Here is a 23,579-nt window from a genome sequence, read left to right as displayed (position 1 = left end):
TTATTTCTGACAGTGTAGATTGTAACAAAAGGATTTTTATAACTATTAACACATTTTTTCCCTGTTGAATAATTTTTCTGCTTTGCTGAATTGTCCTAGTTATAATCTAGGAGTGTTTATAGATATAGTCTACTATATGGTAGGCATACACCATATAATGCTATATGAGCTGTTACAATAGAGGTAGATGAAATGCAATTCAGAGTAATGTACTTAAAAACAATTCTAATTTGTTGAATCAATGATGATGCCTATTTTGACATGGACTCAATCTACACAGGAAAAATGGAATTTATGTGATTAATATCAATATAAATGAATTGAAATTAAAAAATACATTGAAGAACTAAATTATATACATTTGGTTCTAAAATTGAAGTCATCTGTTTCTGGTGTGATCATAGCATCTTGGAACTTAGAGATCAAGGAGTCCTTAGAAATCTTCTAGATCTATCCCCTTATTTTACAAGTAAATTGAGGCCTATAAAGCTTAAGTGATTTCACAAAATCACAGAATCTCAGCGTAGAATGAGAACATATTGGCCATCTAATCAAATTCACTCCTGAATAAGAATTTCTGCCACTTTATAGAAGACCACATTTTTTATACCCCATATAAACATACTAATTTACACAAATTCAGCATATTAGAGAAATAGTTTTTTTCTTGAAATGCAAAAAAGACATACTTATGATACCTTAAGCACTTTTCTAAATATTTTAATTTTTAGTTATTTTTGGAAAGTTTTGAATTTATAATAAAAATAGCTTCTATAAATTATATAATTTAAAAACTACCTAAAGTCAAAAAAATGCTGTATTAAAGTTCAAGGTGGTCTAATTTTTCTCTTTCAGAATATCAGGTAGGATTAATCTTAATAAGCTCTTTTTAGATGTATATTTCAAGTGTTAATGAATTAATTTCTGTTCATATAGTAGTCTGGCCAATCTAATGATTTGAGAGTAGGGATGGAATGATTCATCTTGTAACATGTCTTAAATAGATTCATTAAACTCAAATATATCATCTACTCCATATTTTATGCAGTTATTCCTGAACACCAAATCAGGTGCCTGCATTTTTAAAATGAACGGTGTTTTAGGAACTAAAGGATTGGGGTGTTGGCTTCTATTTATGTTGTACATTTTCCAAAAACTTTCAACTGAAGAGTCTGTGCACAGTAGTTTTTTTCCAGAGTTGGAATTTGAAGCAGTGTTTTCACTTCTTCAAGAAAAATATGTTACATCTAAGCCTAACTTCATCGATATGCCTAAATATATTTATTTTTATATGGGGAGAAAGTGTGCAAGGTAATTGCATACAATTTTCTACCACGGTAAGTAAATTATATTCCTTCTATTAGAAGAATCTGATTGGGTAGTTTTCACAGAATAATTTCTACATTTGCAAAATTTTCTTTTACTATTAACAGTTATGGAATGATTGAGTTTTATTAAAATAGAGAGATTAAATTGGTAACACTATTATTATTTTAGTCTATCTTTTAAATTGAAATTTGAAGGTCTTAAAGCAAATTCAAATCCATTTTAGTTTATTTTTGAAAAACAATTGTTGGACTGAAGTTAAGCTGTGACTCATGACAATAACAAGTTAATGGAATATCTGATTGGATAGAAATATGTTTCATTTTAATGAGCCATTTTAACTGTTATGTAACATATTGCACTTTAAATATTGCCTTTATTTTTATCTAGAAAGCTAGGAAATGTAGTCCTGGAGAAAAATACCTTTACATATATGCATATTTAGACTTTCTTTATATTGTTTATAAATCTATTTGAGCTCTTTAATACTTAAAATTCCATTTTATTCAAATGTAAAATATATTTAATAACTACCAATATCAGAAGTTTGAAAAAATAAATGAATTATATGAAAATTAATGAAGAAATAATATACTTTTTAAAAAACTTAATTCTTTTAGGTGTTTCACATGGGTCTAATAGAACATATTTAGCCATATATTTTAAGTTTTCTAAAATACCCATTATGTCTGTTATTATCTTTTGATTTTAGAAATAACTTAAATCAAAGCTCCTAATTAACAAAGATAGATCAACCATGTAGCTTAGGACTATTTTTCATTAGTCCATGGATTGATGAATAACCAAGATTCAGATGACTTAGACTATCTGGCTTTTCAGTGAAATTTCTGACCTCCGGAGTGTAGGATAGAGTTGGAGCTTAGACCAAAGGAAGGTTATATCTCCTAGATCTTCCAGTGAAAGTAGAAAGGTGCACACAGTCTGGTAGGTATGTTTATGATCTAGGGCAGGGGTCTTAATCTTATAAACTTTGTAAAAATGGACTTCTCAGAATAATGTTTTGAAAATACTTAAAATATAATACATAGGAAACCAATCATATTGAAATAAAGATGTAATTTCTACCTATTCAAATTCTCAGACTTTCTGAAATTTATCCAGGGTTAAGAACCCTTGCCCTAAGGCAATATAGCTCACCCCAAAATTTCAAAGGATGAAAGGCTCCCTCACCTACATAGCTAAAGCCTTGGCTCATAGTGCCATCTGCTGGTTATATAACATAAGCAATAGAGGACTAGAAACTATCTTGTGTTCATCTTAGCTTTCCACTGCAACCAGGGTCATCTCCAGTTGTCCTAATCCATATCTGGCCACTGTGCTCAGTTGGCTCTGGAGGAGAGGGTGAGGCTGGTGACTTTGTACAGCACTCCCCTTACAGCCCCACCCCCCAACAAACCCTGCCCCCCCCACTTCCCAATTCATATGCATGTCATAGATTCATTTCCTTGATGTCATGGTCTTCTTTGAGAATCAAGAAAAAACATCAACAACAAAATTGCCTTGTTTTTTAGTCTATTTCTTAACAGTACTTTTCAGAAATATACTCCACAAAAGTATATTAGCAATTCAATTTTTAATAATTTGTATAGTTATTTTTACCAGAAAGATAATATATGAATCGTATTACAATGAATAGAGGAAACCTGAACTAGATGTACAAAATTAAATACCAATTTATTCATTCAGTAATTCATTCCTATTTTCCCATCTCTGTATCTTAAAACACCCTCAACCCTACTCTTGCAGAGTGACCCACAGTAACTACTCCATTCCTTTCTCTGGGCTACTCACATCCTTGCAGTGAGCCTCGCTAGTCACCAACTAGAATCCTTTCTATAAGATGGGGGACCTAGACCTTAACAGTTGACCTGCAATTGAGCCCTAAGGACCACTTGATCTTAAAGTCTTCTGCCCATGGGGCATGACTATTTATTCTGATGCTGCAGCTCCTGAGCCCAGGCATTTCCATCTGTCCTGCTGATAAATGTTAAGGAATGGGATTTTCCATCCATGCTGCAGCTAAATATTTCTGCATATTTTGTCTTTTCCCAATTAGAATTTGAGCTTCCTGAGAGCAGACTATTCCCAATAGTCAAGCATAGTGTTTTCACACAGTAAGCACTTAATGAATGCATCTTAATTAATTTATGGTTTGGACACCCAAAGAGAGCTGATGGTGGAGAGTGGAATACCATTCACTTTCTGAGAACCACAGAATTTGATATTTGCTTAGAACTTCTGCTCATAATGGAATTTCCAACAACAGATACTTCCTTTTGAGGAGTTATCAGGTTAGGATCCAAAGGGGGCACCTGGTTGCTATGAGACTTTGAAAAAGAAATGTTTAGACAGTAGGGGGACAGTTAACTGAGAAAAGGGAACATGTCATGGAAGAAAAGGGAGGAAAGCATATCCCTAGGATTAGGGAGTGGCTGATAGGTCAAAGACAATGAGGCTTGAGTAAAGGCAATTACATTTCGAGATCTTTGTTAACCTTAGAAAGAGAGTAGTTTTAGTGAAGTGGCTGAGATGAAAGACAGATCAGTATGAGACTGATCTTGATAAGACTGATGAGACTGAGAAGTGAGGAAAAAAAAGAGGTGAGTTTATTTCTGTGGTTTATAAAAGAGATAAAGAAAAATAATTTAAGAGAATGACTCAGTTAAGGGAAAGATTTTTAAGGTTGAAGATCTAGGCATGTTTCTGTCAATCGATCAATCAGCAAATCAATTAACAAGCATTTTATTAAGTACCTTATAGGAGATAGTAAAAGAGAAGAGACAGAGGATGCCAGAAGGAAAGGGATTGTCAATGGGGAAATCTCTTAGAAGAGAGTACCAATAGAAGAGTTGGCAAAAAGTTCCAATTTATTAGAAACTAGATAGAGATAGGATAGGATAGAGAAGGATCTCTAGGTATGAAATGGAAATGGGGAAATGGGGAGAGAAAAGGGATTTTTCAGTGCATGCCTTTTATTTTTTTTTCAGAAAAAATAGGTGATGAAGTCCTCTGCTGAGAGGGGAATTGGTTAATATAGGAATTCTGGAGATGAAAAGAAATTGGAGAAGAGGAGGAGGCCTTTAGAAGCCACCTGGGTGGCTCAATGGCTGGAACACAGGGCTTGGAGTAAGCAAGATTAGTGTTCAGATATGGCCTCACACGTTTACTTGCTACTAGCTGTGTGACTCTGGGAAAGTTTTTAAAACCCTGTTTGCCTTCGTTTCCTCATTTATAAAATGATCTGGAGAGAAAAATGGAAAATCATTCTAATATCTTTGCCAAGAAAACCCCAAATCATGTCACATAGAATTGGACATCACTGAAACAATCAAACAATAAAAAGTCACTATGGAGAGTATGATATAGAGACATTCAGGGAAGTTTAAGAGTTCTGTTTTGCAGCAAGTATCTAGAAGAAATTTTGGGGGTTTTTGAATAGAATCTGTGATTTGACTGGTATGAGGAACTGTGAGTAAGGTAACTCTACCACTGAAGAGTAGCACCTTGACTGCAATTTATAGTCACAAAGACTTGCCTGAAGAGAATTTAAGTACCTATTTTGCTAAGCTAAGTAATTTTTTTTTTTACAAAAATTGTCATATGATCCCAGTGAGAGAGTTGCTATTATCTTCATTTACAGCTGAGGAAACTGAGACAAAGGTTCACAGTCCAGGTATATGTCTAAAGGTAAATTTAAACTCGGGTCTTCCTGACTCCAGTTTAAATGCTTGATTACCTTGCCACTCAGCTGCTCCTCATTGTCTAAAGCACTAAGAGATTGAGAGACTTGCCCTGGGTTAATTTGACTTTTACTGGGACCAGAACTTAAACCCAAGCCTTTCTGACTCTGAGGGAAGCTTTGGCTCCACCATATCACACTACCTCTCTAATTAAATGTAGATGACAAAATAGTGAACAAAAGTCCTATAGTTGGATGATTTTCATAGCATCTGAGTAGGAACCAAGTCAGCAAATAGTGGAGTTTAATCAGGGTTGGGGTTTGGCAAAGACTACCTGGGAGAGGACAAGGTAGCAGCTACTAATCATGGGGAGAGTGAATAAATGTTTAGGAAAAAATGAGATAGAAGGAAAGATTAAAGGTAGAAGATTATGATTGAAGAGAGGAAAGTGAACATTTTGCCTAAAGGTAGAACAAAGTATATTGCTGAGACAGAGTAAAGATAGAGATTATAGCAGTTTAGGAAATCAATTTCTTCTAAAGAAAGATTAAATTGAAATTGAAATTGTTAAATATTTAATACATATTTATTTGCCTATTTTGGTCCAAATCAGTGATTTGGGTTGTGAGAATGGTGCAGGGAATTCTCATTATGGAAAATTATCCTTATAATGATGCCATAGGGCAACTCATCTCTAGCTTTCAGTCTTAGAGAGTTCTCAGGGAGATGGAAAGACTAAGTGATGCCTATGATCATTCAGTTTTTGTAGTTTTGTGTTAAGAGATAGGATTTGAACCCAGGTCTTCCTGAATCTAAGGCTATCTTATTTCCTCCATATAAAACAGATTGCTTTCCTTTATATATATTTTTGAAATTACTGTGTAGTATACAACATTTTTGTCTATCTCTCCTTTATTTCTCTATTAATGTGGCAGGATTCTTCAGCTATCAACATTCTTGAAGAATTATCAAATACAGGAAGCAAAAGTAATCCTAATGATAGTGCACATAAAGAAAATTGTGCATCATGTGCAGTTGAAACTAAAATTACACGAGAAGAAAAACATTTTATGTGTAGTAAGTAACCCTTGAAAATCTCATCTATTAGTTGTTGAATTATTTTATGTTATGAATGAAAAAATTGGGCCTATTTATAGGCTAATTTTGGGTAATTTTACCTGCATCTTGCCTGCTTGTCTTGTTGATCATATATCAGTTAAATTGTTGGTCATATATCAATTAAATTCTGTGAATTCCAACAACTGGCTGCAGAAGATGGTATTGACTTGATATTATAAAAAAAGTAGTCTGCTTATTCCCAATCTAATTGTCCAGATAAAATTCTTTCTGGGTTATAAAGTGAACAAGTATGTGATACACAAAACAAAACAAAACATATAAGCACATGTTCATGGACAATGGACAAGATCGTTTCATAGTTGGGTATTACAGAATATAGAAATATGAAAAATTGAACTTTTCCCTTTTTAGTCCTGCTTTGTGGAATTGTGATTCTCAATGGAATAATTTCTATTTGATTTCTTTCCCTCCCCTTTCCTATTTTTATTCTTCTTATTATTGAGGACTCCATCATCCTTCTCCTTACCTAGGCTTTCAATCTACATGTTATCCTCAACTCACCATCCATATCCAATCTCTTACCAATTCCTATTGTTTTTGTTTTCAAAGCAACTCTTAAAAATGTCCCCTTCTTGACACTGCCACAATGCTGGTACAGGCCCTCACCACCTCAGCTTCTGGTTGTTCTCCTTCTCACTCCACTGCTATATTATCTATTCAGCTCTTAAACTAACCTTTCTAAAGTGCAAGTCTGACCATGCCAATTTTAATAAACTCTGGTGGCTTCCTATCATCTCCAAGATCAAGATAAAATCTTGTTTTTCATTCAAAGGCCTTCATAAAGGACCATTATCTTGTCTTTCCAGTCTTTTTCATCTTACTCACCTCCATATATTCTGAGATCTAAAGACACTGACCTCTTTGCTACTCTTTACACAAGACAGATCATCTCTGTACTATGAGCATTTTCACTGATTGTCTCCCTGAAATATTCTTCTTCCTAATTTCCAACTCTTGGCCTTCCTGGCTTCCTTCAAGTTCCAACCAGTAAATGTTTTAGCAACTATCTCTCTGGAGGAAATACGTTCCCAAGATATACTTTTAGCTTGTATTATTTACAAATCAGGCCCTGATTTATAGCATTTGATAATTTCTAAGTTGTAAATGTTTATATTGAAAAAAAATCAACTCTGGGTTCACCTACAAGAAACTTTTTCTAATCCTCTTTAATAACTTTTCTCTATTGATTTATTAATGATTATATATATATACATATATATATGTATATATGTATATATATGTATATATATGTGTGTGTGTATATATATATATATATATATATATATATATATATATATATATATATATATATATATATATATAGCTTGTTTCCACATTATCTTTCCCATTAGACTGTGAACTTTTTGAGAGCAGGGACTGCACTTAGTTTTGTTTTGCTTTCTTATTTGCTTTTCTTTGTACTCCTAGGATTTACATAGTGTCTACATATAGTAGGTAGTTAAGAAATGCTTGTTGGTTTGCTATATTTAATTTGAAGAAGAGAGAAGATTAGGTGGGGGAGAAGGATAACTGTGTCAATTATCTCAAGGGAGTGGTATCGTGAAATAAAGGTTGGATTTATTTTGGTTGACCACAAAGAGCAGAACTAAGAACAGCCAATGCTAAGCTTAAGTGAAAAGTTTCAGTTTGATATAAAGGGAGCTTATTGTGAATTAAAACTGTCCAAAAGTAGAATGGATTATCTCTTAAGAGAAAGAAGAACTCATTTCCAATTTTGCCTCTGTTACTTGCTAGCTATATGGCCTTTTAGAATCTAGTTCTTAATGTGGGAATAATAATACTTGCAGAATTTATCTCAACTGGTGGTCCTGAGATGAAATGAAATGAAATGAAGAGCACAGAGTATTTGTGAACTATAAAGTGTTATTTATGTAAGTGTTAGTTATTTTTCTTTATCATTTGTTTTTTAAGCAGTTTGAGAAACCATTTTTCAAAGACTTTGTTGAATTTGTTCATACTTTAACAAGATGTTAGATTAGAATAGATTCAATGAAGTAAAATGATTAAAAAATAACGTCCAATGGCAATTAAACTTCATTTTAATATAGTACTTTCCAGTTTTCAAATTTATTTTTATATATTATCTCATTTGAACTTAACAGCAACTTTTAAAGCAGGCAGGGAAGGAAGGCATTGCTATCCTTATTGTACATATCATGAAACAGACTCAAGGATGCTGTGACTTCAAGGTCACTCAACTAATAAGTGGTAAAATTGATACTCAGACCCAAGTCCAACTTCAAATCCAATGCCCCTTGTATCTCTAGTGCTTAGCTCAGTATTAGATACATAGGCTGCAGTTAATAAATGTTTGTTGACTGACTGATTTTACACTGCAATGTAAATCTCAATAACTTAGAACCTAGTTATTCAAATTCTTTGAATAATAATAATTTATCTCCACTTTTTATGAAAAAGGAAAAATTAAAAAACCCACCAAATTTGATAATGTTATTAAATAGAATAAAACAACTTACAAAGTATGTTCTGGTCTTGGTATAGATTTAGTACAATTTCCTACTTCTACATATGCAATCCATTTTCTGGATTTACTTCTAAACAATATACCTATAGATAGTAATTCATTTTTGTTCAAGTTGTTGAAGTATGATATACTTACTAGGACACTGGAATACTAATATATTTTAGAAAAGGTTTTAAATAATGGACAAGGTAAAAAAGGTTAGCAAAAAATAATTATCCTAAAGATTGTTCTCTAAATATTTGTGCTAATCAAGGTTATACTGATGTCATACTTAGCCAAAATTCATGAAATTCAAGATTTTTCTTTTCAGTCTGGTAGGTTTTAATAGCAACAATAATTATCTCAATAATTTTATCATGCTTTAAGGGAATTTGCAGAGTTCCATTGTTTCTTATACAAGAAGCACCAAAAAACTGCTCAGAAATATGATGGATGAACAACAAGCTTCTTTGGATTATCTATCTAATCAGGTACTGATTTATTTTCTTGATTGGAGATAACATATCTACTTTTTCTCTTGGCTGGGCTTAGCAATTATCATTACTTCAAATAAAATGAAACTTTTAATGTTTCCTCAGAGTGGCAAAGCATGCAATCCCATAATATGTGCTTATAAAGTACAGAAATTCAATTCTAACAACCTATGTAACAGAGGCCCAGGAATCTTAACCTAAGAACTTAGAGGTTTCAGAAGTATATTCAAATATTAATTTACTTAAATATATTTTTTCCTTTTGGTTATGTAGGTGAATGAACTTATGAATAGAATTCTTCTATTGAATACAGAAGTTTTTAGAAAATATCTGGATCCCTTTCCTCAAAGACCAGTTCAGGCACATGGTAAAAACTTAATATCCATTTTATGTTTTTAAAGTGCCATGGATGAGACAATGACATTTCTTTATTTTTAGGAGAGTATGAATAGATTCTTATTGCATAATAGAGTTTACATGCTATAAGTCTACATTGTAGACTATGTATATTTGTATAATCTATGTATATATCATAGATATATTATATATATATATATATATTTATCTTTGGGAACACTTTGACTCATTTGAAATCTGTGACTTTGTAAAAGTACTTTGAACCTTAATAGAATATCTTATACATTGCTCTCTCTTCCATTTCCCCTCCCCACCAATATTCTGGATATTCATTACTTTTGATAAGTTATCTTCAGTTACAAGAATAAAAAGTTTACAGCAGAATTTCTCATGCCTGAAATATGTTTCAAAGTTTAAAGAATAGGCATGATGAGATGAAAAATAGATACATTTAGAATTAGATGACCTGGATTCATATCCTAGCTCTATAACCTAGTACCTGTGTGAATCTAAGCAAATCTCTGAACCCTGTAAAATGAAGAAGTTTGACTAAGTTTCTTTTAATAGCCCTTACAGTTTCAAATCTGTCCAAAAATCAGATTGTAAAAGGTTTGAGAAAAAGAACTTAAAGAAGTGTGAAAAATAGTTAACCTATTTAATTGATGATGATATTTGTCTTTCATTCTCAAAGAAGACTATGACATCAGGGAGGTGATGACATGACCAGCACATGAATTGAATTGGAGTGAGGGGGATGCTATGCTAAGACACTAGACTCACTTTCTTCTCCAGAGCCACCTGGGTCCAGTGACTAGATATGAATCAGGAAAACTGGAGATAGCCTTGGACATGAGGCACTCAGGGCTAAGTGACTTACCCAAGGCCACACATCTAGTCCTCCTGACTCCAAGGCCAGTGTTCTATCCACTGTGCCACTGAGCTGCCCTGGTTAACCTATTTACCTCATTCTAAAACATATTGGAAACCCTTAAGATTTTTTGAAAATTATCTAGGACCTGGGATATCCCTAACATATTAAATCACACCTGGGTTTCTCATATAAGGCTACTCCAGTTGTAAGGTACTTATTGTTGCTATATTAACTCAAAACCATAGTCCATCAGCTCCAATCAATTTATCTGCCTTTATTAGTCAGGTAGAGAACACATTTCAAATATTAGAGAATACATTCAAAGGAAAAAAACATTTAAAGAAATATTGCAATAATAAAAGAAGCGATAAAGTATTTTCTCTATCAGTCTTGGAGATACCTTTCCACAAATGCACATACCATACTAAGAGTAGAAATCTAGACAAACACACGAGGAGCACTAGAGGGTCACACACACACACACACACACACACACACACACACACACACACACACATAGAGTATATAGATATATGCAGAGAACATATGGTTAGGATTGCCAATTAGAAGGGCATGTACTTAGGGAACATGTGTAGCTTGGGCACTTTCATGGAGCAGTGATGTATCTCAAACACTGGTTGTATCTTCTGGTGATAATGCTACTTTTGCAGGTCTTCTCCCTTTTGGTCTCATGTAGCCATTGTTTCTGCTGGATTCTTCCAGAAATGTAGCCTCCCTTACTAATCCCCTAATTCCTTTTTTGCTTGTCTTGTCTGACTTCATCCAGAATAATTAACTTGGGTGTTAGCTTTTCTTCTTGTTAAATAAACTTTTTTAGTTTAAACTCTATGGGCTTTACTTCTTTCACAAATTTAGAATTTCTTAATAATTATTTTCATTTCTACTGAAATATAACATCAAACTCTTTTTTATATATTAATCTCTGTAAACAGGTTGATTAAACTGTCTGTATCTAAAATAGCATTAGTACTTTGTTGTTCTGATCAGAAAAAAAGAAGTCACTTCACATCTATTTGTCTGTTGTCACTTACATTGACAATCCTAGGAAGGTATTTGGTTGGAATGGCTTGAAGAAATGCAAAATAAATGAGACCATTTTTTATTAATTTTTTTCAAAATTGAGAAGATAGATGGTTTTAGGAAAAGTATTGAAGTAAATTTGATTATCTTAGCAGCAAGAAATTCAGATCTCATGCTATTATTAGTGAATAGAAAAAAAGCATTTTGTGGTAATTGTTTGTTTTTTATCATTGGGGAAACAGAATTTGGCTCCTCTCCTTACTTCCTCTTTCCCTGATTCGTAGAGCTCAGATATTTCTATTGTCAAAATGAATTAAAATGATCATTTTCCTGAAAACAAATTGCTATGTGAATTCATTAATTCTCATTTGTTCATCTTAATGTGCTAAGACACATCTTTCTAAAAATACCAAATTAGAACTCTTTTTGATTGTTCTTTAGGTTTGGATTGCTCTGATATTAAGGATACAATTGGCACTGTAACAAAAACTCCAAGTGGTTTATACATAATACACCCAGAAGGCTCCAGTTATCCTTTTGAGGTAAGGTCTTCTTTTTCATGCTACATAACATAGTGGACAAGCATAGAGTCAGAACTTATGATTTTCCTGGTATAAGAAGCTCCATTAAGAAATTTCCTTTATCAATGCCCTGCTCTTAAACTTAAAGTCTCAGATATTTGCTGGGTTATTTGCATAGGGTCACAATACATCTTAGAGGGAGGGAGGGATGGAACCCAATTCTTACTGGTTTTAAGACTGGTGCTCCACTATACTGCTTCTCAAAATAAATAGGCAGATTCATAATTTTAATTTGATATTTTTAATTTGATATTTGATGTTTTGATATAATAATTTCCTTAAACTTTTCTGAGTGAATCTATGAGAATTTTGCTTTTAGTTCTATTGGTTTCCAAAATTCTGGTGTCCAGTGGTGCTTAAAGCACATACAAATATATATATATATATATATATATATATATATATATATTTTTTTTTAATTAGAAAGTTTTACAATTTCACTTTCAATGAACATGGGTGTTGTGTTAGAGTAAAGCAGTTTGGTTCAGTATTTTACCTTGTCATGACAGAAATAAAGAATATTTTACTGACATGAAAATATAACATTATAAGCCCTAATCTAGGACTCACTCAAGAATAATAATTTTGATTTTTCCTTCCATATGATCACAAATGCTTTTTGAAGTTAAACAATTTGATTCAATGAACATTCAACCAATAAAATTATTTTAGCTGTAGTGGAGAAAAGTAGGGGAAAAATCCCCAATCCAGTTCTGATTTAGGTTATTTGTAATATATTTGTAATATATTTGTAATAAACTACTCAATTATATCAAGATTTAATATCTAAAAATGTGTAATAAGCTTTCCAGTACATATTTCCTTTTTTCATTCACTCATTCATATAGGGTGTTAAAGTTCACTTAGTGCTTTACACTTATTTCATTTTATCTTCACTGCAGGTATTTCCCCCTGATTTTATAGGTGAGAAAACTGAGGGTAGATCAATCAATTAATTGAGAAGTAATTATTTAGAACTTGCCATGTAAAGAAAAAGGTCAAGTGATTTGCCTATGATTATGTGGAGTCAACATTTGAACTGATAATTAGTTTTATTGTTTAAAGATAAGTACATAATATCTTAAGAATGGTTAAATGTATCATAGCAGGAAAATATATTTTTCTTAAAAATTAGGATGAAACATTTCAGTGTGTATTTTTCAGTGTTTTATCAAAATATATTTGATTTATTCATCCTTTCCTCAATATGCATCTTTCAACTTCCTATGAAATTTTCAACCTTTCTCATCTATTTTAGTCTACTGGTCCACAGTGTGTGTGTGTGTATGTGTGTGTGTGTGTGTGTGTGCATGACCCCACTCCTGGAGTGTGTCAATAGTCTTTTAGAGAATTGGGAGATGAGTTACATTCTATACTCCCTATAATAACTAATCTTATCTTCCACACAACCATTCCATACCCTTATGGCCAAACACTTTTCTAGTCCATTTTCATCATCCTGGCCCCCCAAAGTTCCCAACTTTACCCCTTCTGTGTCAGGTATTAGGTATTTTCCCCTAATAGCAGTTATAACCTACACACTTCTTGGGTACTCCCCTGCTCAGCTAATCAAGTGGCTTGCTCAAGGCCACACAGCTAGGTAATTATTAAGTGTGAACTCCGGTACTCCTGACTCCAGTGCTCTATGCTGCCTCTCTCTCTCTCTCTCTCTCTCTCTCTCTCTCTCTCTCTCTCTCTCTCAACAAGCAGCTGCCAAATCTTCCTGTTTCTACTTCCACACAAGTTTGCATCGACTCACTTCTCTCTATTTACACAAACATCACCGTAGTTCAGGCTCTAATCACCTCCTCATTGGATTATTTAAATAACCTCCTATTTGTTTCCCTGATTTAAGTTTCTTCCCTTTCAGGTCCAACTTCCCAATTAGCAACAAAGTGATTTTCTTAAAGTACAGATGTGATCAGGTCACTCTCTACTTAATAAACTCCTGTGTCCCCTACTGATTTGAGAATCAAATATTATTTTAATATTTATTTCAGCCTACTTATAGCAGTAGTAGTAAAATATGGTTATAACTTACATCTATATAAATATATTTATATTGAAGGAGTGTGCTATTTTCTCTCCTCTTGATCTCTCCTTAACCCTTTGTAATCCTGCTTCTGATTACTAGTAATTTCTTAATTGCTAAATCTAATCTCTTCTTTTTGACCTTCTGCAGCCTTTGATAGTATCATTCTTTATTTTTTTTTTTAAAGATACTCTCTCCTTTCTGGGTTTTTGTGACATTTCTTTTCTACTTATCTGATTTCTCCTTCTCAGTTTCCTTTACTAGATTTTCCTTCACATAATGCCTACTAACATTTGGTATGCCCAAAGATCTATCTATCCTCTTCTTCCTGTGTATTATGTAACTTGATTATCCTCAGTTCTCCTGGGTACAATTATCATCTCTAAGCTGGTGATTACTACATCTATTTATCCAACCCTAACTTCTCTCCTGAGCTTTAGTTTTACATCTCTTACTGCCTCTTGTATATCTTAAACTAAAAATCCTATAGACAATTCAACATATTTTAAAAAAAATCTCATCTTTCCTCCCAAGTCTTTCCTTCTTCCCAGTTTCCCCTATTACTGCCTATAGTGTCCCTATCCTTTCAGTCACCCACCTTATAAACTAGGTGTTATCCTTGATTGCCTACTTGTACTTACCCCCACATGTCCAATCTGTGGCTAGAACTTATCATTTTCCCATGACTTTTCTTCTATACATCCCTTTTGTTCTACTCATATAGCCACTACTCTAATGGTAAACTTTATCACCTCAAGACTTGATTAGTCTCTCTCTCTGCCTCAAGTCCCCAATCCAGTGCATTCAACTCAATGACCAAGTGATGTTTGTAATGCAGGACCCTGTCCTCCCTTTACTCAGTAAGCTCCAGTGGTTCGCTATTACCTCCAGGATTAAATATAAAACCTCTCTTTAGCTTTAAAGCTCTTTACAACATGACCCCATCTTCCCTGTCCAGTCTTCTTTACTCACTCTTCACTGAATTCTGCAACTCAATCTCTGCATAATCCTTGCATATAAAAATTTAACTCCTAATTTTTTGCCTTTTCATTGGATATCCCTAATGCTCGGCATTCTCTCTTTCTTTAGTAAGAGAGCCTTCTGTTAGGGGTGGCTAGGTGGCACAGTGGATAGAGCACTGGCCTTGGAGTCAGGAGTCCCTGAGTTCAAATCTGGCCTCAGACACTTAATAGTTACCTAGCCGTGTGGCCTTGGGCAAGCCACTTAACCCCCTTGCCTTGCAAAAAAAAAAAAAAAAAAGAGAGCCTTCTGCTTCCCTTGCTTCCTTTTAAAACTCTTGTTCATATCCCATATTCTACAGGAAACCTGTTGACTGAATTCCTCATTTTTAGGAGTTCTGGTCCTTGTATTACAGATATACAGTCAATCCTTGGGTTCATATTTAGAGTCTTTATAGGATTACTCAAAACCTTTAGAGTTCTGATAGGGTAGGCTCTTTCAGAATTTCCATAGTCTTCAACAACCCAGTGCCACTGCTAACCATTTATAAAGTATATAAAATGAAATAAATTTTGTAATACTGAGAAAAATCATTAAGACACACAAATGTAGATATAATAACTGATAGTATGACTTTCTAAGAAGTTTTTTCATTATAATCCAACTTTCTTTCCATGAAATATATTATTTATAAAGATAAATTTTTAGCCACAATACTCTGCTGTCATATAAATTCATTAAATTGTTTAGAGGAAAAAATAAATTTCAATTAACAGTGAGTTTTTAACTATGAAGATGGAAAAGAGTATAGTATGATGATGTATTACTAAAGTTTTCTGAAATGTCTTTATTTTAGGTAATGTGTGACATGGATTACAGAGGAGGTGGATGGACTGTGATACAGAAAAGGATCAATGGAGTAGTTGATTTCCAAAGACTCTGGTGTGATTATCTGGATGGATTTGGTGATCTTTTAGGTTCAAATTTTACATATTTATCCTTTTTAAAATTTTAGTCATTTTAAGTCACATCTACAGAAAATGTCATTGTGTTGATCAGAATTTTGCAGATTCAGGTCATGTTCCAAATAAATTTTGTTATTAGTATTGTTAAGAATAATGATAATGAGAATAACTAGGAATCTATATAGTGATTTACAATTTCCCAGGGGCTTTTATTATCTCATTTCAGATCTGTCTGTTACATGTAACATGTCTAGAATCTCCAACAGATGTGTTACTTGTAACATGCCTTGAATCTCATTTCTGTAGGTGTTTTTGAGTGACACTCTTTGATAATAGCTTATCCAGTTCTTTTGCATTTTTTTTTGTTCATAATCATATATTTGGAACATTATAAATTAGTTCCTATAGCCTTGGACAATAAAACATTGTTTATAAAATCAAAAGCTATCCAATTAACTGATATTTAAATAAAATATCTTCTAAAGACCCAATGTTGACAAATCCAGATATTTTAGATGTCTTAATTCACAAATAAATAAATAATGAAGTTAGCAGAATATTATTAAATTTTTTTTTGCAAGGCAATGGGGTTAAATGACTTGCCTAAGGTCACATTATTAAGTATCTGAAGCTGAATTTGAACTCAGGTCCTCCTAACTCCAGACTGGTAATCTCTATCCACTGTGCCACCTAGCTGCCCTCATATCATTAATTTCTTAAGTCTGACCTTACTGATATATGTAATAACTCAGTGAAAAATGAAATGCCTTCAAGTTGTCTTTCCAGATGTTTAAAGAATTAAATTAAATTCTACTCCCCAAAAAGCAGTTTAATTTTTGAATCCACATTTTATGGAAAACTATTTTACTTCAAATAATTGCTTTGCTAAAAACAAGAAAAGTCAAGCCAGAACTCATCATACTCTCTTATATTATGAAATTTCCATTGCAGATTGCTTTTCAGAACTTATTTTCTAGTTCCCTTTGTTGATGTAAATTGAAAATACATGTTGTATGACTCGTTCTACAATGTGAACAACATTATTCTTTGAATCAATAACTACCAAAGATTCTCTGAAGCAACAGGTCCAAAGGGCAACACTTCCGTCAAATCCAAGTGCTTTTTCCTGTATGTTCTCTTTAAGTGAGCATTCTATCTCCTCTGTAAACACATCCAAGGATTTTCAGCTATGGTGGTTCTCTTGTCCTTGATGGTGAAAACAGAACTATAAATATCTTTTCCATTTTTTCTCTGTTTGTTATACTCTTTCCCTTTTAAAAATGTTCTTAGAATGGCTTTCCTTAATTTGTTCTCTTACCAAGTCTGTATACTAGTTTTACCCTCCACTACTTTTCTATTTCATGAAGTAATCCTGCTCATAATCTTTTACCATCTCTCTCAAATATATTTTACAAATAAGTTTTTATTCTAAACTAGGCTTGCCCTTGGCTACTTGTCAAGAAAGTCATATATTTGCTAAATCACTTTTAGTCTCTTTTGAACTACTTATAGAAATTCATTTAATTAGTGTTCATGTCCTTTTTTTCTATTTTTCATCATCAATAACTTTTTTTCTGGAATTGGAATGGAGTATTTTAAAAATTTTACGACATATCTTTTTCTGAATAATCCAAAAGAAAAGCCTGACTTTAGGAACAAAGGATACTTTTTTGCTCTGTTTTACATTGTTTTCATACAGTGAATTCATTGAACAGTTTCTTCATCTTCTCATTTTGTTTTTCTCCCTGTATAGGCGAGACTATTTTCATAAACTAAGAGAAATGAAGACCATGAGATCTTATAACTTATCATACTCCCTTGGGTTGGTACTTTATTTGTCTGATCCATTGTTTCTCTTCTAGAGTTTTATAAAACTTGGTTCCAATCTGGTATTATGCTCTTTAAGTGCCTTCTTATTGGTAAAATGCTCTAATATGTTAGAGCAGGTTTTAGAGTCTCCAAAGCTGCTGCAGGATTTATATAGCTGAAATCAACTCAGTATACTAAATTTAGTTGTGAATGTCTATCTAATGTCAAACTGAGAGTTATCACAGGATCATTCTTAGTCTTTCTACATTCTTCAACCCCCCCCCCCCACCCCAAACTCCCAACTCATTGTACCTGTACTTATTGGCATATCTTTTACTTAGGGATATGTTTCAAAATTTGAATATAAACATACTGAGTATTCAAACTCAAACCCTGCTGGCACATTAGAGGTAATACAGGGGATCCCTGGAATTCACTCGCAAATATATAGTCTTGACCTTAGATTAAAAGAAATTTTTGGTGAGTCTATGCATTTTTACACTCTCACTTGATCTAGGAATTTGCCACAGTTCCACAGAGCTCTGAAAAATCTACTACTCTTCAGAAAAAGCAGTTCTGTTTATGACCCTGTGTTCACCAATTTCTACCCATGATCCTTTTTGATCATCTAGATCAGGGAGATCAAGGGATATTTATAACATAATTCATGAGCCATACAAAATGATCAACTTAGTTTTCTATATTTAGTTAAACATTCAATTAATTTGCCCCTTAAAAGCTCCTAGAATTTGAGTCCTACCTGTGGTTGTTGTGGCAGCTCTAGACCAAATGATTTCACCAACTGTATACAGCCTATTGGTCTTATGTTAACCCTCCCCTGATCTATGTCATACAGACAGAGAACACTGATTTGAACCCAACATTTTTAGGAAGGCTTGAGGCAGATGGGGCATAGAGACCTATGTTACATAAATTTATTGTTATCATATTGAGATGATCTAAAGTAACTTCTAGTCTTTTCTATTATTTAATTTTATTCTTGGCTCTAAAGCAAAATATTTATAGATACATGAAGTGAATTACAAATTAACATTTGGACAAAGATTTCCTTTCTTCCCACCAACTTTTCCACACAAAAAAATCTCTTAACTGCTGGCAGTTAAGATATAAAGTGGTAAAAAAAATAGTTAATGTTTTTGCATTCTATAATTTAAAACCAAATATTTCTCTCTACAGGAGAATTTTGGCTAGGACTAAAAAAAATATTTTATATTGTAAATCAAAAAAACACCAGTTTTCTCCTACTTGTGACACTGGAGTCTGAAGATGAAGCATCTGCTTATGCATCATATGAAAACTTTTGGATAGAAGATGAAACAAATTTTTTTAGGATACACTTAGGACGCTATTCAGGAAATGCAGGTAAAATTATCCTCCCTAAAATTATGTCAGTTAATAAAGATATAATGATGCTGGGGAAACTGCTGATGTTGTCATAAAGATGAGAGTTCTTGAAAGTGAAAAATGGCTAGCCCTAGAGTAGAAAATCTTAGGATTTTTTAAATTTTACAAGCCTGAAAAGTTCCCAGATTAATCTTTTTTCTTTGGAGAGACTATAAGCTACTTGAGGACAGGCTGAATAACAAAGGTCTAGATGAGAGTACCTCAGGGAAAAGGGAGAAAGGAAAGCAGCCATAAGAGCTAACTGGGCTTAGACTCAAGTAAGTTTGGCCACCAGGGGAGTTTAGACCAGAATTTTATACTCTTGCCCACTTCACGTGCAGGGAAGAGTCAGGGATAAAGGGGGTAAAAGGGGTTCCCACTCTCTATGTGAGGGAGGCTAGGTACCCATTCTGAGAGATTGGAAGCTGGAGGAACAATAGAGGGATGAGCTGAGGCTGCTCTTATTTGGTGAATATACATTTCCAATAGAGTTACATGTCTCATGAATGTGATATAAAATTATTATGTGATAAGAAACAGTGAGTATAAAAAATTCAGAGAAATATTGTAACACTTGTATGAATTAAGACAAAACAAATTTAATAGAACCAGGATGACAAAATGCATAATATTGGCGGTAGTTATAATGATGTAAACAAAACTGACCATAAAAAGCAAATAAATTATTATTAATTGTAATGACCAATCTTTGTCACAGAAAACTATTGAAAAGATTCAACTTCTGCCTTTTGGTAGAAAGATGGGATACTTCTGATATGAAATGGAGTAATACTGTCACATATGGTCACTGTGTTGGTTTGCATAAATATTTTTCTTTGCTACAAAGAAAATACAAAGTGATTGTGATATTAAAAAAGACAAAAGAAAATAAAAAAAGAGAAAATGTCATCAGTGACCTTTAAGACAGCATTATCAATAGAGTGCTAAGGGATAGAAATAAGATAATAAAGACAAAAGAAATGATGTCAGAATATTAGAAAATAGGAGGATAATTTGAGAAATAGCAATGTGAAGGAAGATATATATATACATATATATATATTATATGTATTTTGTATGCATGCGTTTTAGGATAGTGGAATTCTGAATTTATCTTTGGGTATAAGAAAAATGATCTAGTAGATCCAGACTGAAGAGGAGAGCATGGTTAAAGATTTATATAGACAAGTAACAGAGGAAATTGTTGAGGCTAGGAATAAAGGGTACAATTAAGAAGGTTTAAGGCCAAAAATGTTTAAGGTAAAAGTCTTCCTTTTATCTGTAGCCAATTCACCAAAGTCAAATGAAGTGAAAAAAATATGCTAATTTTAATTCATTTAATTGCTTCTAGTCAGTAATAACCATTTAGTGATTGATCCAGTATTCAAATAAAAAAATTTTCTGCAGAATGATGACAGATTCATATATAATACTTTTGGCCTCACATTTATCTGATTTGCTATTTACATAGTCTAAATCCAACTACCATCTCCTTGACCTTTGACTTTTAGAGTTGGCTAGATACAGAATTTGGGAAGATACTTGAAAAACCTTTAAAATTCTGGAAGGCATGAATTTTATATATTATATAATGTTCTATATTATATTTAATTAATATATAAAGTATTACTTGTTATAAATAAGAATTAAATTGTAGTTTCATATAATCTTTACCTTTAAAGTATTTGTGAAATTTCAATAGCAAAGAAAACTGAAAATATCAAGTTATATTAATGAGAAATGTTTTCATGTTTAGTCATTTTCAGTCTGTTTTTTCCAGGTGATGCATTTCGTGGTCTCAGAAAAGAAGATAATCAAAATGCAGTGCCTTTCAGCACCTCTGATGTTGATAATGACGGATGTAGTCCAGCATGCATGATTGGTGGTCAGTCAATCAAGAGTTGTAGTCATTTCAATAATAAGACTGGTTGGTGGTTCAGTCAATGTGGCTTAGCAAATCTTAATGGAGTTCATCAGTATCCAGGAAAGTTGCTCTCATCTGGAATTCACTGGGGTACTTGGGTTAAAAATAGTTCATGGGTCAGAATCAAGTCTGTTTCAATGAAAATACGAAGAATTTACAATCCACTTGTCAAATAATTAAGCATAAAACAATAATATATTAGTTATTCCAGTTAAGCTGGAATTCTGGTTAAGCTATAAATACTACTTTATTAAAATGTCTGTATTTCTTTCATCCAAAAAATTTCTAAGAGCTTATATTTTATGTAGTACTTTATTATTTAAACAGTGTTTTTTCCCTCAAAAAACCTGGGAGGTAGATTGTTGCAAGTATTATTATTATACCCATTTTATGGGTAAGGAAACCAGTGCTCAGAGAGATTAAGTGACTTATCCAAAGTCACTTAATTAGTTTTAGTATTATAGTGGATACTAACTCCAAATCCAAGGCCTTCAATTATGTTATGTTATATTAGCTAATGACCATCTATAGGTAAAATCTGCTTATTATGGATTAAATTCTAGTCCTATGCCTTGATTTTTATAAAGCAAAAGTTTAGCCTAATATAATGTAACATATAAAAGCAGTAGCAATATGCAATTAAGTGCTTTTTTAAAAAAAAAGTTGTTCATCCTGCACCAGCTTATTGGTTCCAGTTAATTTCTGGGTTTTCTCACTTTTATCCTGGCTAAGTATCAAAGTATAACAAATAAGACTATTTTCAAAATAGAATTTGTCATCAAAAATAACACTGAAGGGGGATTATGTCTTGAAGCAGGAACCATGTTTCCTTTTTCCATACACACACACACACACACACACACACACACACACACACACACACACACACACACACACACCCCTTTAAGGACTATATAGGGCCAATTTTACATAAAAATTATATTTTAATTATAAAGTTATGTTGTTTATTCTGAAAGACTCTGTTTTAAAGAATTTCTACTGGGTGATAGAATTTTGTTAACCTTCTTTGAACAGTTGAAAATAAGTAATTTTTATTTCTCTAACAAGTATTTTTCAATTCATTCTCTTTACTAATCCAGACTAATCTCCCTGCCCCCACATAAGTAAAAATTTTTGAGGTTATACATATCCATAAATATAAATGGTCATACATATGTATTCAGATATTATGGTTATTGAAAATTATAATTTTGAGGAGGTGTTTTTCCTTGGCACTAAAACGGCTATAGCGAATTGAAACAACTTAATAAAAATATGATGCCTATATTTATGGTTATCTTCTACAAATTATTAAGCAGACAAGAGACTTCCATTGAAGGACTCTTGAGGAGTAATTTCTGTGCAAATTAATACCTTAAAGCATGTGCTGAACACTGTTTGACTTAATATTTAGTATTAGAGCATTTTGGAGTACATTTAATATACTGATGCAGCAATAGATTTCTCATTGTAATAAAAGAAAGTATTATAAAAATTCTTTTAGTCATTCTCATCTTTTATAACTATTGAAGTTTTTTTTAATGATTTTTTTTGTTTACAGTGATACTCAACCAATTTAAGAGGTTAGCATAAAAAGATAGCATGGGTTTCAAGGCAAGTGAAAATAAAAACATGAATTGGTCATAAAGAAATGGTATTAGAGCTAGTAAAAACCAATCCTCTCACCTCAGGGTAAGAAAGGTCAAGACTTTAAGGAAGAGGGCAAGTGGATATAAAATTTTCAGCTCTCAAGGGAGAAGACAGAAGTGATCATAACATTTTTTGGAAGAGCCAATTTTGATTTTTTTAAGGAAATGGGAGAAAGAGATGAGAAATGAGTTTAAAAATAGTTTTTGTATACTAGAGTGGAAATTCTACAGAGCATATTGAAAAGGAAACAATAAGTAGATAAATTTCTTATGTTGGTGAAAGGGGGCTAGGAGAAATAAATGAAGGATAGGCTTGAGGTATAGGTTTGAGTAGAGGTAGGACAGTTGAGGTATTCATGCTTAGGGAAGCAGATATAGACACTGATGATGAGTGGAGGAATTAGGTGGGTGAGACAGATAGGAGATACATGCCAGCTATAGGGAAAAACCAGCACAGGAATGAAAAGATGCTTTTAATTGTATAGTAATAGTTATTAAAAGTTCAATGAAGAAAAGAAAAAAAATGTAGACATGAAGGAACACCAATTACCAAAACATTAAGATATAAATACACACACACACACAGATCTATTTAAGGTCAGAAATCAATATTAGAAATAGAACATTTTCTCTCTCAGATGATGTAGGACATAACAATAGGGGAATTTTTGATCTTTGTTTGATTTGTCTGAGGTCATATGGTCAATTTTGGATGTTTTGCAAAGTTATGGACAATATGTCCATTAGTGTTAGAGATGGGGAAGATGTGAGGTGAAATGCCAATATGAGTTTATGCCCTTTGAGGTCAGCAAAATGAAGAGGGATAGGAACTGGACTTGT

General features: G+C 32.8%; 1 protein-coding gene across 1 annotated transcript; it reads left to right on the top strand.

Moving 5' to 3' along the window:
- Positions 1-1,187: 1,187 nt before the first annotated feature.
- Positions 1,188-22,533, top strand: ANGPTL5 (angiopoietin like 5). Its single transcript, XM_074188122.1, has 8 exons — positions 1,188-1,337; positions 5,963-6,104; positions 9,040-9,143; positions 9,420-9,513; positions 11,857-11,957; positions 15,845-15,965; positions 18,960-19,145; positions 20,947-22,533. The coding sequence occupies exons 1-8, from the start codon at positions 1,239-1,241 to the stop codon at positions 21,264-21,266; spliced, it is 1,167 nt and encodes a 388-aa protein (XP_074044223.1). The 5' UTR covers positions 1,188-1,238; the 3' UTR covers positions 21,267-22,533.
- Positions 22,534-23,579: the final 1,046 nt, after the last annotated feature.

The sequence above is a fragment of the Macrotis lagotis genome, chromosome 1 (assembly GCF_037893015.1).
Source record: "Macrotis lagotis isolate mMagLag1 chromosome 1, bilby.v1.9.chrom.fasta, whole genome shotgun sequence".
NCBI classification, from domain to species: Eukaryota; Metazoa; Chordata; class Mammalia; order Peramelemorphia; family Peramelidae; genus Macrotis; species Macrotis lagotis.
The sequence above is the reverse complement of the archived record's forward strand: the minus strand, read 5'-3'. Positions and strand labels throughout refer to the sequence as shown.